A 13,626-nucleotide genomic window follows, 5' to 3' on the forward strand; every position below is an offset into this window, starting at 1 on the left:
TCAATAAATCATGTCAATATCATATTTTTAAGCATTCCAGAATTCAAGGCAATCAGCAACTATGAGCCTGTCTTGAAAAAAGCTGTAATGATGAAATCCAGCCAACTACAAGATTAATCAAAATTAAGAACTCATTCACAGAGAAAATATAGGAAAAGGCTGATGGCAGCTTTCCTTTAAATAAATATAAGACTAAACAACTGGAAAAATAGGGTTAGAAAACAAAATGTAAACATTCTAAATCTTGACAAAGTAAAAATAACAATATACTTAATGAAAAAAAGGAGAGAAAGAGGAAGAAAATGTAAGAACATCATCTTTTAGAGTGCACAATCAATAATATCAAACATTTAAGATGTAGTTTTAAAAGCAGTAGTTTTTTTTAATTTCACTAGTTTCTTTAGTTTTTTATAGTTTTCCTTCTTAACCCAGAAAAACAGCAACATTTGTGGTGGGAAAAAAAATTATCTGAAATTCTACAATTCCTTCAGATTTACTGCCACATTGTTAAAATTAAATTGAACACTAAAAAAAGTAGATTATACAATGATGCCACTTTTATAAAATTATTCCTGTTTATCTAATCCATCATATCAAATCTATCTTTCCATATATTGGTTACAGTTTGCCAGTGCAGGAGACCTAAGAGACACAGGTTCAATCCCTGAATCAGGGAGATCCCCTGGAGGAGGGCATGGCAACCCACTCCAGTATTCTTGCCTAGAGAAACCCATGAACAGAGGAGCCTGGTAGGTTACAGTCCAAAGGGTCGCAAAGAGGTGCACACAGCTGAAGCAATTTAACATGCAATCGTTAAAATATCTAGATTGCAACAGAACTTCAGACCTTCCTTTTTGATGTTTGATTGCTGAGAGCTTTTAAGCCTCACCCCTACCCCTTCCCCTTCTGCCTCACATCTGGACAAGGTGCTAAGAAAGCATTAAGTGTTCCATCCTTTGGTGCCACAGGAGTTTCAAACCACACATAACTCTACCTACTTATGGGAACCCTCACTCTAGCCCCACCCTCTAATTACCCAAAAACCCTAGCCTGTCTCCTTTCCTTGCTCTCAAATCAATTTTGAACCAGCTTAGGAAAGCTGTCCTTTCTCCGCAAAAAACCTCACTATGTAGGTAAGATCTTTTTACACCCTTTTGGTATGTCTGTGGTGTTAATACTCTTGATATGCAAACAAAATTTGGGGTGGGGGCCATTCCTGCTGCTTTTGTGTGGTCATCAAATACAGAAAAGACTGGATCACAATAAAAGAGTTGCAATTTACATTATCAAACTTTAGTTTGATATTTATTTTAATATGAAAACATGTTATAAAAATGGAACATTTCTGGAAACTTAAAATCTACTCTCCCAATTCCAAAAAACATACATAGTACATAAGAAAATAAACACTTTGGGAAAATGAAAGTAAACTTGCAATATATTCTCAGAGTAAAAAATTCTCAAAGAATGTTCAATGAAGGTCAAAGTAGAAGTTCAAAAATTATCTGGAATTTAGAAACAGATTACTTTATAAAACCTGAAAATAAAAATGGAAGGAACGTGGACCTCCAAACAAAAAGTTACTCAAATATTCTAGAACAAGAAAAAGACTAAAGAAAATTATCAAATATTTCTTCAGCATTTTCTGTTATTAACATAAAATAATGACAACTAACTACCCATTTTGAGTTCTTGGTCCTAGCACTCCACTAACTTGCTTTCTACTCATCATCTTACAAAGTAACAATCCTGTAAGAAAGGTACTATTACTACCCACATTTTATAGAGATAAAACAAGCTCATAAACAGGAAAGGAAAATGAAACTTTAAAAGAGGAAGGATGCTGTCTAAAGGTTGTGTGCCGGACAGAGGAGAGCTGGAACTCTGTAACCCACACTCCTAACCAGTACCCCATACTGCCCAGGACAAAAAGGAATCCCAGTCAAGCCAACAACAGAAATGTAACTGTTTCTTAATAAGAATTACCTTTAATATCTCATCCAAGAGAACAGATTTAATTTCTAAATCCTCAAAGTTACATATATATCCAGAAGTCTGAATGGGTTCCTTTAAAGACAAAAACAAATGTTATGTTTAAAAGTACAAAATTTTCCTTCTTTGACTTATCATAATTTTAACTTTTATTATCAAAATTCTCAAAACAAAAAAAGTAGAGAGAATGTCATTAACACTCACATACCTATCATCTAAATATTAACAGTTTGGAGATATACTTTAGTCAATTTTTTGGCTAAAGCATTTCAAAGTAAAGTAAATCTAGAGATATCATGACATTTCACTCTTATTTCAGTACGTATCTCTAAAACATAAGGATGTTCTCTTACATAGCCACATGATGATGATCACACCTCACATAATCAGTATTAATTCCCTAATGGGATCCAGCATCAGCTTCTGAATTAATCCAAAGATGGTTTATACAGTTGATAATTCTCATTCATTCTATGTAACAGTAGATTTAATTCTTAATGAAATCTGTATCTAAGTGTGTGTATATATACATATTTATATATATGTATGTTGTATATATGTATGTATATATAGATAGATAGATATAGATATAGATATATCAAAGAAGTCTCATACCATGAAGAGTATGTCCTCTGTAATATTAGCCAGAGGGAATTGTTGATAGATTCATTTTCTATATGAGATTTAATTTGCCAACATGGAAATACATGAGCCTGCTATATGTCTCTTTCTTGTCCTAGTGTTACACAGGCTTGTAGAAATAAAGTAGAGCAAATGCATATTATAGTGTAAAGTAGCTGTCCTAAACCCCTAGTGGAAAAAATAGGTATAAATATTATATAAAAAAGAAATAAACTCCCAATATAATTACTACCTCCAAGAACACTGCAAAAAGAATAGGATAATGTCTGATAATGAAAATAACTCAAGAAAGCAATTTTTCAAAACATGTATAAAATCATAAAAAAATAGAAAGTAACCTAAAATCCAAATGCAATAATGTATCAGATTTATAACTCTGAAAGTTAGTGCTTCATATATAATAGAAATTTAAAAATTATAGTAATAGGAAGACACTAAAAAGATGAAAATAAGTAAATACTGAATGATGTTTAGTTTGCACCTAATATGTCTAAGTTTAATACTGAGGCTCTTGGAGGCATATTATATATGTTCATTAGGCTTTAAAATATGTATTTTCTTTAAAAAGTAGAAATTGACTAAAATTATATGAGAAAACTTTATAAAATCCCTACACTACCTCAAAAAATCATATTACATAAAGACAAATAGTATGCTTTTATGAACAGAAAGAATCAGAACAAAATTTAACTCACAAAAAAGTACACATGGTGAAATATTTCTTATAAATATAGGAGCCTCTTCGAGGCTTTCTTTTGGTACTACATGTAAACCAAATATACCTGTATAAAAAGGTTCATCACTAGAAAATTTTTTATTTCTAGCTAGATAATTCAACAAAGCAAGACAGACAAAAGATAAAGTCATAAAAGATGACCTGTGGATAAAAAATAATACCAAAAACAAAGAGGAAATGAGAAATAGAAAGGAAAGGTGAGTGATCAGACAGGATCAAGATGGCATAGGAAGACCCTCTGTCCCTTTAGGACAGAATATGATGTCCTAAAGGAGTTCAAGTAAGTCCAGTTTTGAAGAGTTATGTCCTCATGTGCTAGAGGCATGGCAAGCAGGGTAACTGACCAAACAGGGACCACAGCCAGTGTTCTCATCTGAATGAAAACAACAGCTTAGCATGGTTTATAAAGAAATTCAGTCAGTGGTTAAGTTTTTAAGAAATTCACCTACCTCTAAATCTAACAGAAAACTGAAGTACTTGCCAATCCAGACAACAAACTCCAAAAATAAATAAATAAAAGGTTGTTCTTTTGAAACTACTTAAGAAACACTCTCCACTAAGCAAAGATTTGCCCTGGTCCTGGACTCATCATGTGTGCTGCACACACATTACAAACAGCCAGGCATAATCTTCTCACTTCTCCAGGCACCTGATTTCAAAATCAGTGTGAGTAGAGCCAACAACGGATAATGGACCCTAACATTCAAGAAGTATTTCACTTCCATCCTCAAGTTTATCCCATGATTACCTGCCAAGTTTTCACACTTGTTTCTTTGGAAAGGTCAAGTTTTCTTTAAACCTTGGAAAGACAGCTGTGCTTCCAGGTTAAAGGCAACGCCCTGAATGCCCTTCCTGTGAGCCACTGGTGGTGGGAGCTGCTCAGTTGTGTCCAACTCTTCGTGAGCCTGCCTGGCTCCTCTGTCCTTGGAATTCTCCAGGCAAGAATACTGGAGTGGGTTGCCATTCCCTTCTCCAGGGGATCTTCTGCACCCAGGGACTGAACCTGGGTCTCCCGCACTGCAGGCAATTCTTTACCGTCTGAGCCACCAGGGAAGTCCTTTGAGCCATTACTCAGGGTCTAAAAATACAAAGATCCACAAGACACCTGGCTTCCCTGGTGGCTCAGACAGTAAAGCGTCTGCCTGCAATGTGGGAGACGCGGGTTCCATCCCTGGGTTGGGAAGATCCCCTGGAGAAGAAAGCGGCAACCCACTCCAGTACTCTTGCCTGGAAAATCCCATGGACAGAGGAGGCTGGTAGGCTACAGTCCATGGGGTTGCAAAAAGTCGGTCATGACCGAGTGACTTCATAAGACACCTAAAAGTTTTAACAAAGCCTTTGAGAGCAATTTACATCAGGTCACTGGCCAACCCAAAGATCCTGAGTATATAATTTAGGATATTAAAACTGAAAATAGCTTAAGATATTCAAAGGGCAAATAGTTTACCACTAAATAAATTATTACAGAAGATCTTCAGTAGCTCAGGGGCCCCAACATGTAATTTTTTCCCAAGAAGGAAACTACAGGTGCAAACAAACATCAGTTACTGCCATAAAGCACGTATCAAGTCACCTCTTATTATTTCCTCTAGTGGAGTACAATAGGAGTATTGAAAATTCCAAATTGAAAATCCACAGATAATTCAAAAATTGTTTAAAAGATTTATCTTCTTAATTATGTTTTGATTAGGCTACCACTCAAATTTTGAATTCCCAAACACAATAGCTAAGAGTTACAGAGCAGACTGACAGGAAAGTTCAACACCTAAAAATCAGCTGATGTGAGTCACAAGTAGAAAATAGAAAATATAACTTTAAAAATCAAGTGAGAAAGGAGCATTCTGACACACCAGAGAGAGTAGATTATTAGTCATAGTCCACAAGATTATCAGGATGAGAAAGAACATGGATTACTGGCTGATAAAGTTCATGTAAATATAAATGAGATAAAGGTAAGCACAGAAAGGCAAAATAAAATGAAAGGCCAAGGGAATTTCAAAACCACTTTTTGGTCAGGTTGCCTTAAGCAACTTTGGTAAATGAGACTACAGATTCTCTTTTTTTTTAAATTTTGACAAGGGAAGAAATAAAGACTCTACAGTTAGTGACCATGGTTCCATCTTTTAAACAGAACAGATAAATGCTTAGAAAGTACCTTTCAGTGAAAGTAGAGAATATTTAAAAGATAAATATTAACCCCACTTAAGACCAAATATTTTTGAGTTCCACAGAAATGTTCCTATTTATTTTCAGAATTCATGCAGCCAACACCAACAAATTTCTTGAAGAAACAAAGAAGAAATGGCCAGGTTTTGGGTTTTGGCTCATTATTTATGTACCATTAATGTTCATTTCTTGGTTTTACCTCAGGATCCAAGTTTCTGAAAACATACATTCTTGTCTTCTCCATGACTGCAAACAAATCAGGATTATCTTTGGCCCATTTCATATCCCAGACATCTCTTCGCTCCAGTTTTAACAACTCGCCAATGACTTGCTGTCCTGCGCTGTCTGTCACTCGAGCATCCAAGTCAAAGAAGGTTAGAACTCCTAAGATGTCGATGACAGCGAGGCGGCTACAAGTAATGAAATTGGAGGAGGGGAAGAAACAGTACTCTAGCATTCATGAATATAATTACCTATCACCATTCTTCAAAATAAGTTCATCAGGACCCAGGAAGAAGGTAGAAATGGCTTTAAATAATTAACTTTAAGCCAACATTTATAAATTCGATAGAAGACATGGGGTGCTTTCCATTTTGCTTCCTTGAGAGAAAAAAGTATCCAAGGGACTAAAGCAACTGGTAGGCAAATAACCTAAAATATTACAGTAGAATTTCTATATTTTGCCCAATTAAAGAAAAACATCTTTGCCCAATTAGAGAAAAACATATATATGTGTGTGTGTGTGTGTGTGTGTGTATATATTCCTAATAAATATAATATTTAAATACAAATATAGTACAGTAAAACCACACTGAACTATACAAGTTGAAAACAAACACACATCTTTGCATTTGTTACATAAATATAACAATCCCAGTGGATGACAGTCTACCTATGGAAAGTTTTCAGACTTACCTAGAGTTGCAATTCAAGGATAATTGGTAGGCTTGACAATTAAGGGAGTATTTTTGAATCAAAGCAACGTTAGGAAGACTGTATCTCTGAAAGGTGCCAGATTCACGACTCTACAGAAAATATTTTTGATTACTAAAGCCTATTTACCATAATAACATTAAATTACAACTACAGGTCTCTCTATATGTTCATACATTTGCTTCAAATCCAAAGTGGTAGTGTCACAGTGAATTCTCAATTCTGATACTCATAATGTTCTGAGTACATATTTGCCTCCTAACTTAATTAAAGCCTTTTTAGTTAAGATGAAGATGATCTAATTTTTTTCATGCAATATCCAAGAAAAAAAAGTCAGAAACCTTTCTAGAAAACTAGAAACCTAATTCTTTTTAATACACAAAGTCTTGTATCACATGGAAGACATATCTAGGGTTATTTACAATTGTCTAGGTTAATATTCAGGGTACAATGAAAGCTAACATATATAGCACCTACTGAAGTAAATTTCATATACATGAAAAATAAATATAAGACCACCATAGGAATACAGTTGTCACTGAAAGTCTATGTTGTCATCCTGCAGCCATCTATATGATACCAGTTTGTGGCAAAGGGCGATGATCAGAAAGCAGTAGTACAGTGAATACTATTTCAATGTGTTTAAACACAGAACAGAAGGTAAGTTTCCATGCAACTCTGTGCAAGTCTTAAGGCTGACAAATCAACAGAGCAACAGACAGCGAAATCCTGCTGTGCCTGGGGCCATGGCAATGGGAAAAAACAGGAGGCTACCCTCGGCCCACTATTCCCGCTCCCTTTCTTCCAGGGGCATCTCTCTCCTCTGAGCATGCTTCTGCAGAGGGCCTGTCCGGAAGACTGGGTATAGCAAGGGACTGGTAACGAGGGTGGGTATTTTTTTAATGCACAAAGACAGGTACAGGCTTTAAAAGATTTAATATACTGAAGTATGCAATCAGATTTTGTTTTTGAAAAAGTAGGTCCTATGACTTTGAGTTTGAAAACGTCATGGTTTTAAAAGCTGTTTATATTTCAACAGTGGAAAGTTTTCAGTGCAGAAGGTATCTTTACCACTAAAATTTTTGCTAGTATTAAAACTGTCTGAGTGTTGCTTATAGGGAGACACTCTCATTTAGGAATTAAGTCCATTTTTATGGGTGATCTAACTTGCATTTTCTTTTTATTTTTTCCTGCAAATGTCAGAAACACAACTAATACAACCGAAAAACATGCTGCATAACAAAGAATATAAAAAGAAAAGACTCTCCTCAGAGCTGACTGTAAGACAAACTGCTTAAAACATACACCAAATTCATTTGGTGAGAAAAATGAATACTATGTTCTTAAGATTTCCCCCCCATAAACTTAGCTAATGTCTAAAGAATGTAACTAGAACTGGAAATATACACACTCAAGGATCTATTTACATAATTCAAATTTAATGATTCTACCAGCTTTACTATATTCAGCATTTATTTCTAAAATCACTATTTTCAAATATCAGAGCTCAAAAAGAGACACTATAACATTGATACACTGATTTTATTTGAAAAATTCAGCAAAAATTTGCCACGAACTTCTTTATTTTCTTGGCTAGCAAACACACTACCTCTTCAGTCTAAGTCTTACGAAGACAGCTGAGCCAAAGCACTTTCTCCAGTATAAAACAAAGCAGGCTGCGTAGAGAGGAAACTTTCCAAGACCTGCTGCCACTGTCCAATCTATTCCACACTGGCCAATCTTTACAGGGCTCATTCAACCCAGTGACAGCCTCTCCCCAGCTGGCCACGAGTCTACTACTTTCAGTTATTTTTTGCAAATGATTAACAATTTAAGAGGCAACCTTTAAAACTTTCTTTCTTTTGTTGGACCTAGTAAAACTTGAGGTGCCCATAAGATGAGATTCAAATCCAAAACATATTCCTTTGTCCTATTTTCACCACGTAAAAGATTACTGTTCATAGAATAAGTTTTTTTTTTAACCACTTACCACAATCAAGGTCTTATCAGATGCAGTTATGGCACAAATCGGATCCCTTGTGCCCTAAAATAAATCAGTGTTACTCTTTATCAAACATTTACTGAATGACTGATCTGGTATAAGGTGGTATGCGATTCACTAAGCAGTCTACTTCAGCTATATATTTATTAACTTAACCACTATTTACTTACTGAGCACCTACTATGTGACAGACACTGAAGCGCTGGGGATTCTCGGATATAATCTTTGCCCTCAGGGACTACTCAAAAGTCTAGTGGGGAAGACAGTGGACCCGGCGCCTCACATCAGTACAGTGTGATCAGAGTAGAGGTAAGCACAAGGGTTACAAGAACGCAGAGGGAGGAGCCTGAACTTACACCGAAATGGGCAGGGAGGCAAACCTGAGAGCTTGGTCGTAAAAGATGAACATTTAGAAAGAGGGCCAGATATGCCAAAATACAGAAGGGGTAAATGGTATGGCACTGTTACAACCTGGGTGGATCTTTAAAAAGAAAAAAAAAGAAAAGCCATTCTCAAAAGGTGACATGCTATATGATTCTCTTCATAAGACAGTCTCAGAGTGACAAAATTATAGAGATGGAAACAGATTAGTGATTGTCAGAGGACAAGGATGGGGTGGAGAGTGAGTATAAAAATGAAGAAGTTGCATGAGGCAAGTTCCTTTATGGTGATAAAGTTACATAAAACTACATGAAAAACTAGTGAAAACTGAATAAGGAATTGAGTTGTAGTCTAGTTCACAGAATCATTACCAATGTCAATTTCCTGATTTTGATATTATACTACCATTACATAAGATGTCACCACGTGGGAAGCTGGGTAAAGCAGTTTTACGTGCTATTTTTGCAACTTCCTATGAGCCTAAGATTGTGTCAAAATAAAAAAAAATTTTAAATCAAAAGAAGAAAACAGCAGATCTAGAACAAGTTGAATCAGAATAGAAATTTTTAAAAGAATTACTAGAATAATATGCTATTCACTGGAAACAAATTTTTTCATGTCTCAAAATAAAATTACAGTATTTCCAAATCTATGGATATTAACATATGCTGGCACTAATAAAATCACCTACTTGAATGGCTTTACTATAATCAAGCACACCATCCAATGATCCAGAAGGAGTATCATCAACATGATAAATTCTGGAAAAAAAAATTCAAATTTCAATGACAGTGTAAGTAAGGTTTATACTATTTCATGATCTCTAGAACAATTAAAGGACTGGACAACACCAATGAATACTGTTATTTAATATTAATGTCCTGATTATTTTAAAGAGTTCTTCACACAGCTCAACCTTATAAAGGCAGAAACTACCTACCACATGTTTACTAGGTATGCAAGTGCCATGTTCCTGAAAGCTGGGCCAAAACTATATCTGAACACTGAATCACAGATTTCCAATGAATTTCAATAAGCCACTAAAGATATTTCCCCTTACTCTCCCAATGAACATTGGGAGGAACAACTTCTAAAGCACCAAGTGTCTCTGTTGCTTCTCCATAATTTCCTTTCTATTGATATGCTTAATAAAAGTAAAACTTAAGTGTATTTGGGAAGCTCTAGTTAATGGGATTTTTGTTCTGAAGTAAAGAACCTTCCCCCAAGCTTCCTGTGATATAAAGAGGCACCAGTTCAGGTGTACTGTCTCTCGGATACCTTTACTGTAACACTTATTCACACCACAATATCGCGGAGTTTGACTTGCTTTTCCCACTAGGCGGTGATTTTCCTAGAGGCAAAGACTACATCTCTAGTGCCTGCCACACACTGTCAGGCACGCTATAATGTCTGCTGAAAAAAACATTAAAATCAATGGAGGAACAGAGAAGACTCATCACTGAGTAGCTCTGAGGCCCTGTGCAAGTTACTTTTCTGAGCCTCAATTTGTTTATCTGTAAAAGAAGGCTAACAATTCACCCTTTGCAGGACTTTTGAGAGGCGTAAATTAAATAATGTTTGTAAAGCACACATGTACAGAGCTTTTGAGACATTGTAGCTATAATATAATCATAGGAAATTAAGCCATTTTCTACTTTTAAAATATCATTAAATTTTATCATTGTTAAATTGAAGTCACATTTGTGTTTTTATCAATATAAGGAGATCAAATGTTAAATAAATACAGGTGACAGAACTGTATGAAACATAGAAAGGTATACCAATTTAGAGATAACCATATTTCTACTTAATACATTTCCATTAAGTACATACAGTTAATAATTCTACTTAGTTTTCACAAAGTAGAAGTCAAATATTAGAATAGGAGGTCTCTCAAGAGATCACCTGACCCAAATCCCTTTATTAAAACAAGTAGGGTGCTACGAGAAAGGCCAATCTTGAGTCAAGGGGCTCAGAGCTAGATAAACCTGGCAGTATGTCCCATCTCTGCTTATCAGCTGGGCACCTTTGTCTCAAGTCTCCTGTGAAACAGGAATAATATGAGTACTGACAAGATGCACCAGTATCTGGCACGCAAGAAGTAACAAGAAGTACTCAATCAGTGCTGGCTCCTATCACCATCGCCGGCTGTATTTTACAGATGACGAAACTGAAGTTCAGAGACAACTGGCCCAAAGTCATTAAAACCAGCGATTATATTCCAGACAGAAATATAAGGAAATGATGCCTTCTTTATTTAAACAAAAACCGGAATCACTTTAGCTCGTTCACAGGGGACACTCACTCCGTGGAGAGGCTAGACTTTGCTTCCCCAACCTTGTCCTAAGATCTACCTTCTCCCCACAAACTCCAGGTCTCTTGTTGTTACTGCTATGACTGCCACACGCTCTCCTCAAAGAGGCCAGAAGTTATTTGCACTGACTCTTTCAGGAGTAACAAGAAGACAGCATAGACTCTCTTCCAACTGTTTTGTTCTTTTTTCTCTGCTTCCACATGAATTCATATATCCTGGGGTTATATCGCCTACCTTAGTACACAAGTGAGTCATAAATCGAAGGGAAGACTGCATTAAGACCTCAAGTATGTTTGAAGGGAAATGATTTGAAAAAGGCAACCTGAGATTTCTGAAAAGCCTGCTTGCTGCCCACGACCACTGACACAGGTCTGTGCCCTCATTGAGAATCATCAGGTTAAAATTACTCAACCAAACGCTTTGCTTAAAGGCTCAGGATAACAACAAAAGAGCAAGAAACATGGAATATCACTAACAGAGACAACATAACTTACAAAACACAGTAAGTGCACTGCAATACTTACTACAAAGAATCCCTCCACCAGGGCTCCTAATTTCTCCATGTAGTAGAGTCATCTTTACCCCCACTTATAAGAAATAGTTCCAACCCCCAAGCCCCTGGAATCCAAGGCAAGAGAAAGAAGGTGAGGGACCAGTTCTGCCCACCTACAGACTTTCTCCATATCTGTGTCTAAGGACCTGCCTCTCCTGTGATGATTATGACAACAGAATCACCCCACTTTCGTAGAGAAACCTCTACCACTAACCCAAAGGAATGAAGTTTTGTTAGACATTTCGATTTCAATTGAATAATCACATTTCAGTGTAGCATTACAACTGTAATATGGCGAGAGCAGATGAGTGAGAATGGCCATTCCTTATAAAAACAGAGGCTTCCGGTCTTTATCTCTAAAGGCTTTTTTTATTATACCACATGCTACTTCTCTTTAAACACACAGGGCTTCACTGGTGGTCTGTGGTTAAGAATCCACCTGCCAGTGAAGGGGACACTAGTTTGATCCCTGTTCCAGAGAGATCCCACATACCACGGGGCAACTAAGCCCGTGAGCCACAGCTCCTGAGTCCACACATCCTAGAGCCTGTGCTCCACAACAAGAGAAGCCACTGCAATGAGAAACCCACGCACTGCAATTAGAGAGTAGCCCCTGTTTGCCACAAATAGAGAAAGCCCAAGTATAGCAACAAAGACCCAGTACAGCCAAACATAAAACTAATTTAAAAAATTTAAACACACAAATCCAAAAGATATTCAAATTAATGGAAAAATATTATTTCTAATAATCAAAAGTATTTATGGTTCACAAGCATGACAATTTATAAATAGCTATGTCTGATTTAAATGTGATATGGTTGAGCCACTAAAAAATGTGCATTAAAAGATATACCTTTCTCTCCCTTCTTTTCGAGGCCGGGTGATCTGATTAATTTCCAGTGCTGTAAGCTTCTTTGCCACACGATATTGCCAGATATAAAATGCTTCTTTGGAAGCTGCTATCACATGGGTTTTGGTCATTGTAACAAATAATGGCACTATTAAAAAGAACAGAAAGACAATTTGGTTACAATTAGAATCACAAAAGGTTTGTGCCACAAAAGACTTCAATGATCATGAGTCTAACCCCTTATTTTACAGATGGAATATTCCAAACACAGTCTAAGAAATCAGAAGAATCAAAAGCCTGTAGGACCATACAAAAATATCAACTCAAAAGGGATCAAAAACCTAACTACAAAACTCTTAGAAGAAAACTTATGTGTAAATTTTTGTACATTGAATTAGGCAATGATTTCTTAAATATGATACCAAAAATGCAAGCAATAAAAGAAAAAAAGGAGATAAACCAGAGTTCATCAAAATTAAAACATTTGTGCTCCAAAGGACACCATCTAAAAAGTGAAAGACAATCCACAAAAGGAAGAAAATATTTGAAAATCAAATATATGATAGGGAATTAGATCTAGAATGTCCAAATAACACTTATAACAATAATATATCACAATAAATTGGATAATTTATTATTATCCAATTAAAATTTGAGCAAAACATCTGAATAGACATTTCTCCAATGAAGATATACAAACGGCCACTAAGCAGATGAAAAGAGGCTCAACATCATTAGCCATGAGGCAAATGCAAATCAAAATCACAATAATACTTCACATCTACTAACATGGCTAGAATCGAGATGTCAGACAATAATGAGTATTTGCAAAAATGTGAAGAAAAGGTAGGAATGTAAAATGGTGCATCCACTTTGAGAAACTGCTTGGTAGTTCTTCAGAATGGTAAATATAGAATTATCATATGCCCTAGCAATTCCACGCCTAGGTATATACCCATCATTAATTTAGAAAAAGATATTCTTCAAAGTTCCTTCTCACTAAGAATATATTATCTTAAACATCTTTTCATCTGTTCCATTTCCTAGTGAATAATTA

General features: G+C 35.8%; 1 protein-coding gene across 1 annotated transcript in view; it reads right to left on the bottom strand.

Moving 5' to 3' along the window:
• WDR35 (WD repeat domain 35) overlaps positions 1-13,626 on the bottom strand; it is a 52,212-nt gene that overhangs the window by 11,331 nt on the left and 27,255 nt on the right. The window contains exons 12-17 of the mRNA XM_065928617.1: positions 12,573-12,717; positions 9,544-9,613; positions 8,460-8,513; positions 6,452-6,561; positions 5,736-5,946; positions 1,987-2,067 (exon numbers count right to left, since the gene is read on the bottom strand). Coding sequence (XP_065784689.1) covers positions 1,987-2,067; positions 5,736-5,946; positions 6,452-6,561; positions 8,460-8,513; positions 9,544-9,613; positions 12,573-12,717 — 671 coding nt within the window. The remainder of the gene's footprint in view (positions 1-1,986; positions 2,068-5,735; positions 5,947-6,451; positions 6,562-8,459; positions 8,514-9,543; positions 9,614-12,572; positions 12,718-13,626) is intronic.

Source organism: Muntiacus reevesi, chromosome 3, assembly GCF_963930625.1.
Source record: "Muntiacus reevesi chromosome 3, mMunRee1.1, whole genome shotgun sequence".
In the NCBI taxonomy this organism is placed as follows: Eukaryota; Metazoa; Chordata; class Mammalia; order Artiodactyla; family Cervidae; genus Muntiacus; species Muntiacus reevesi.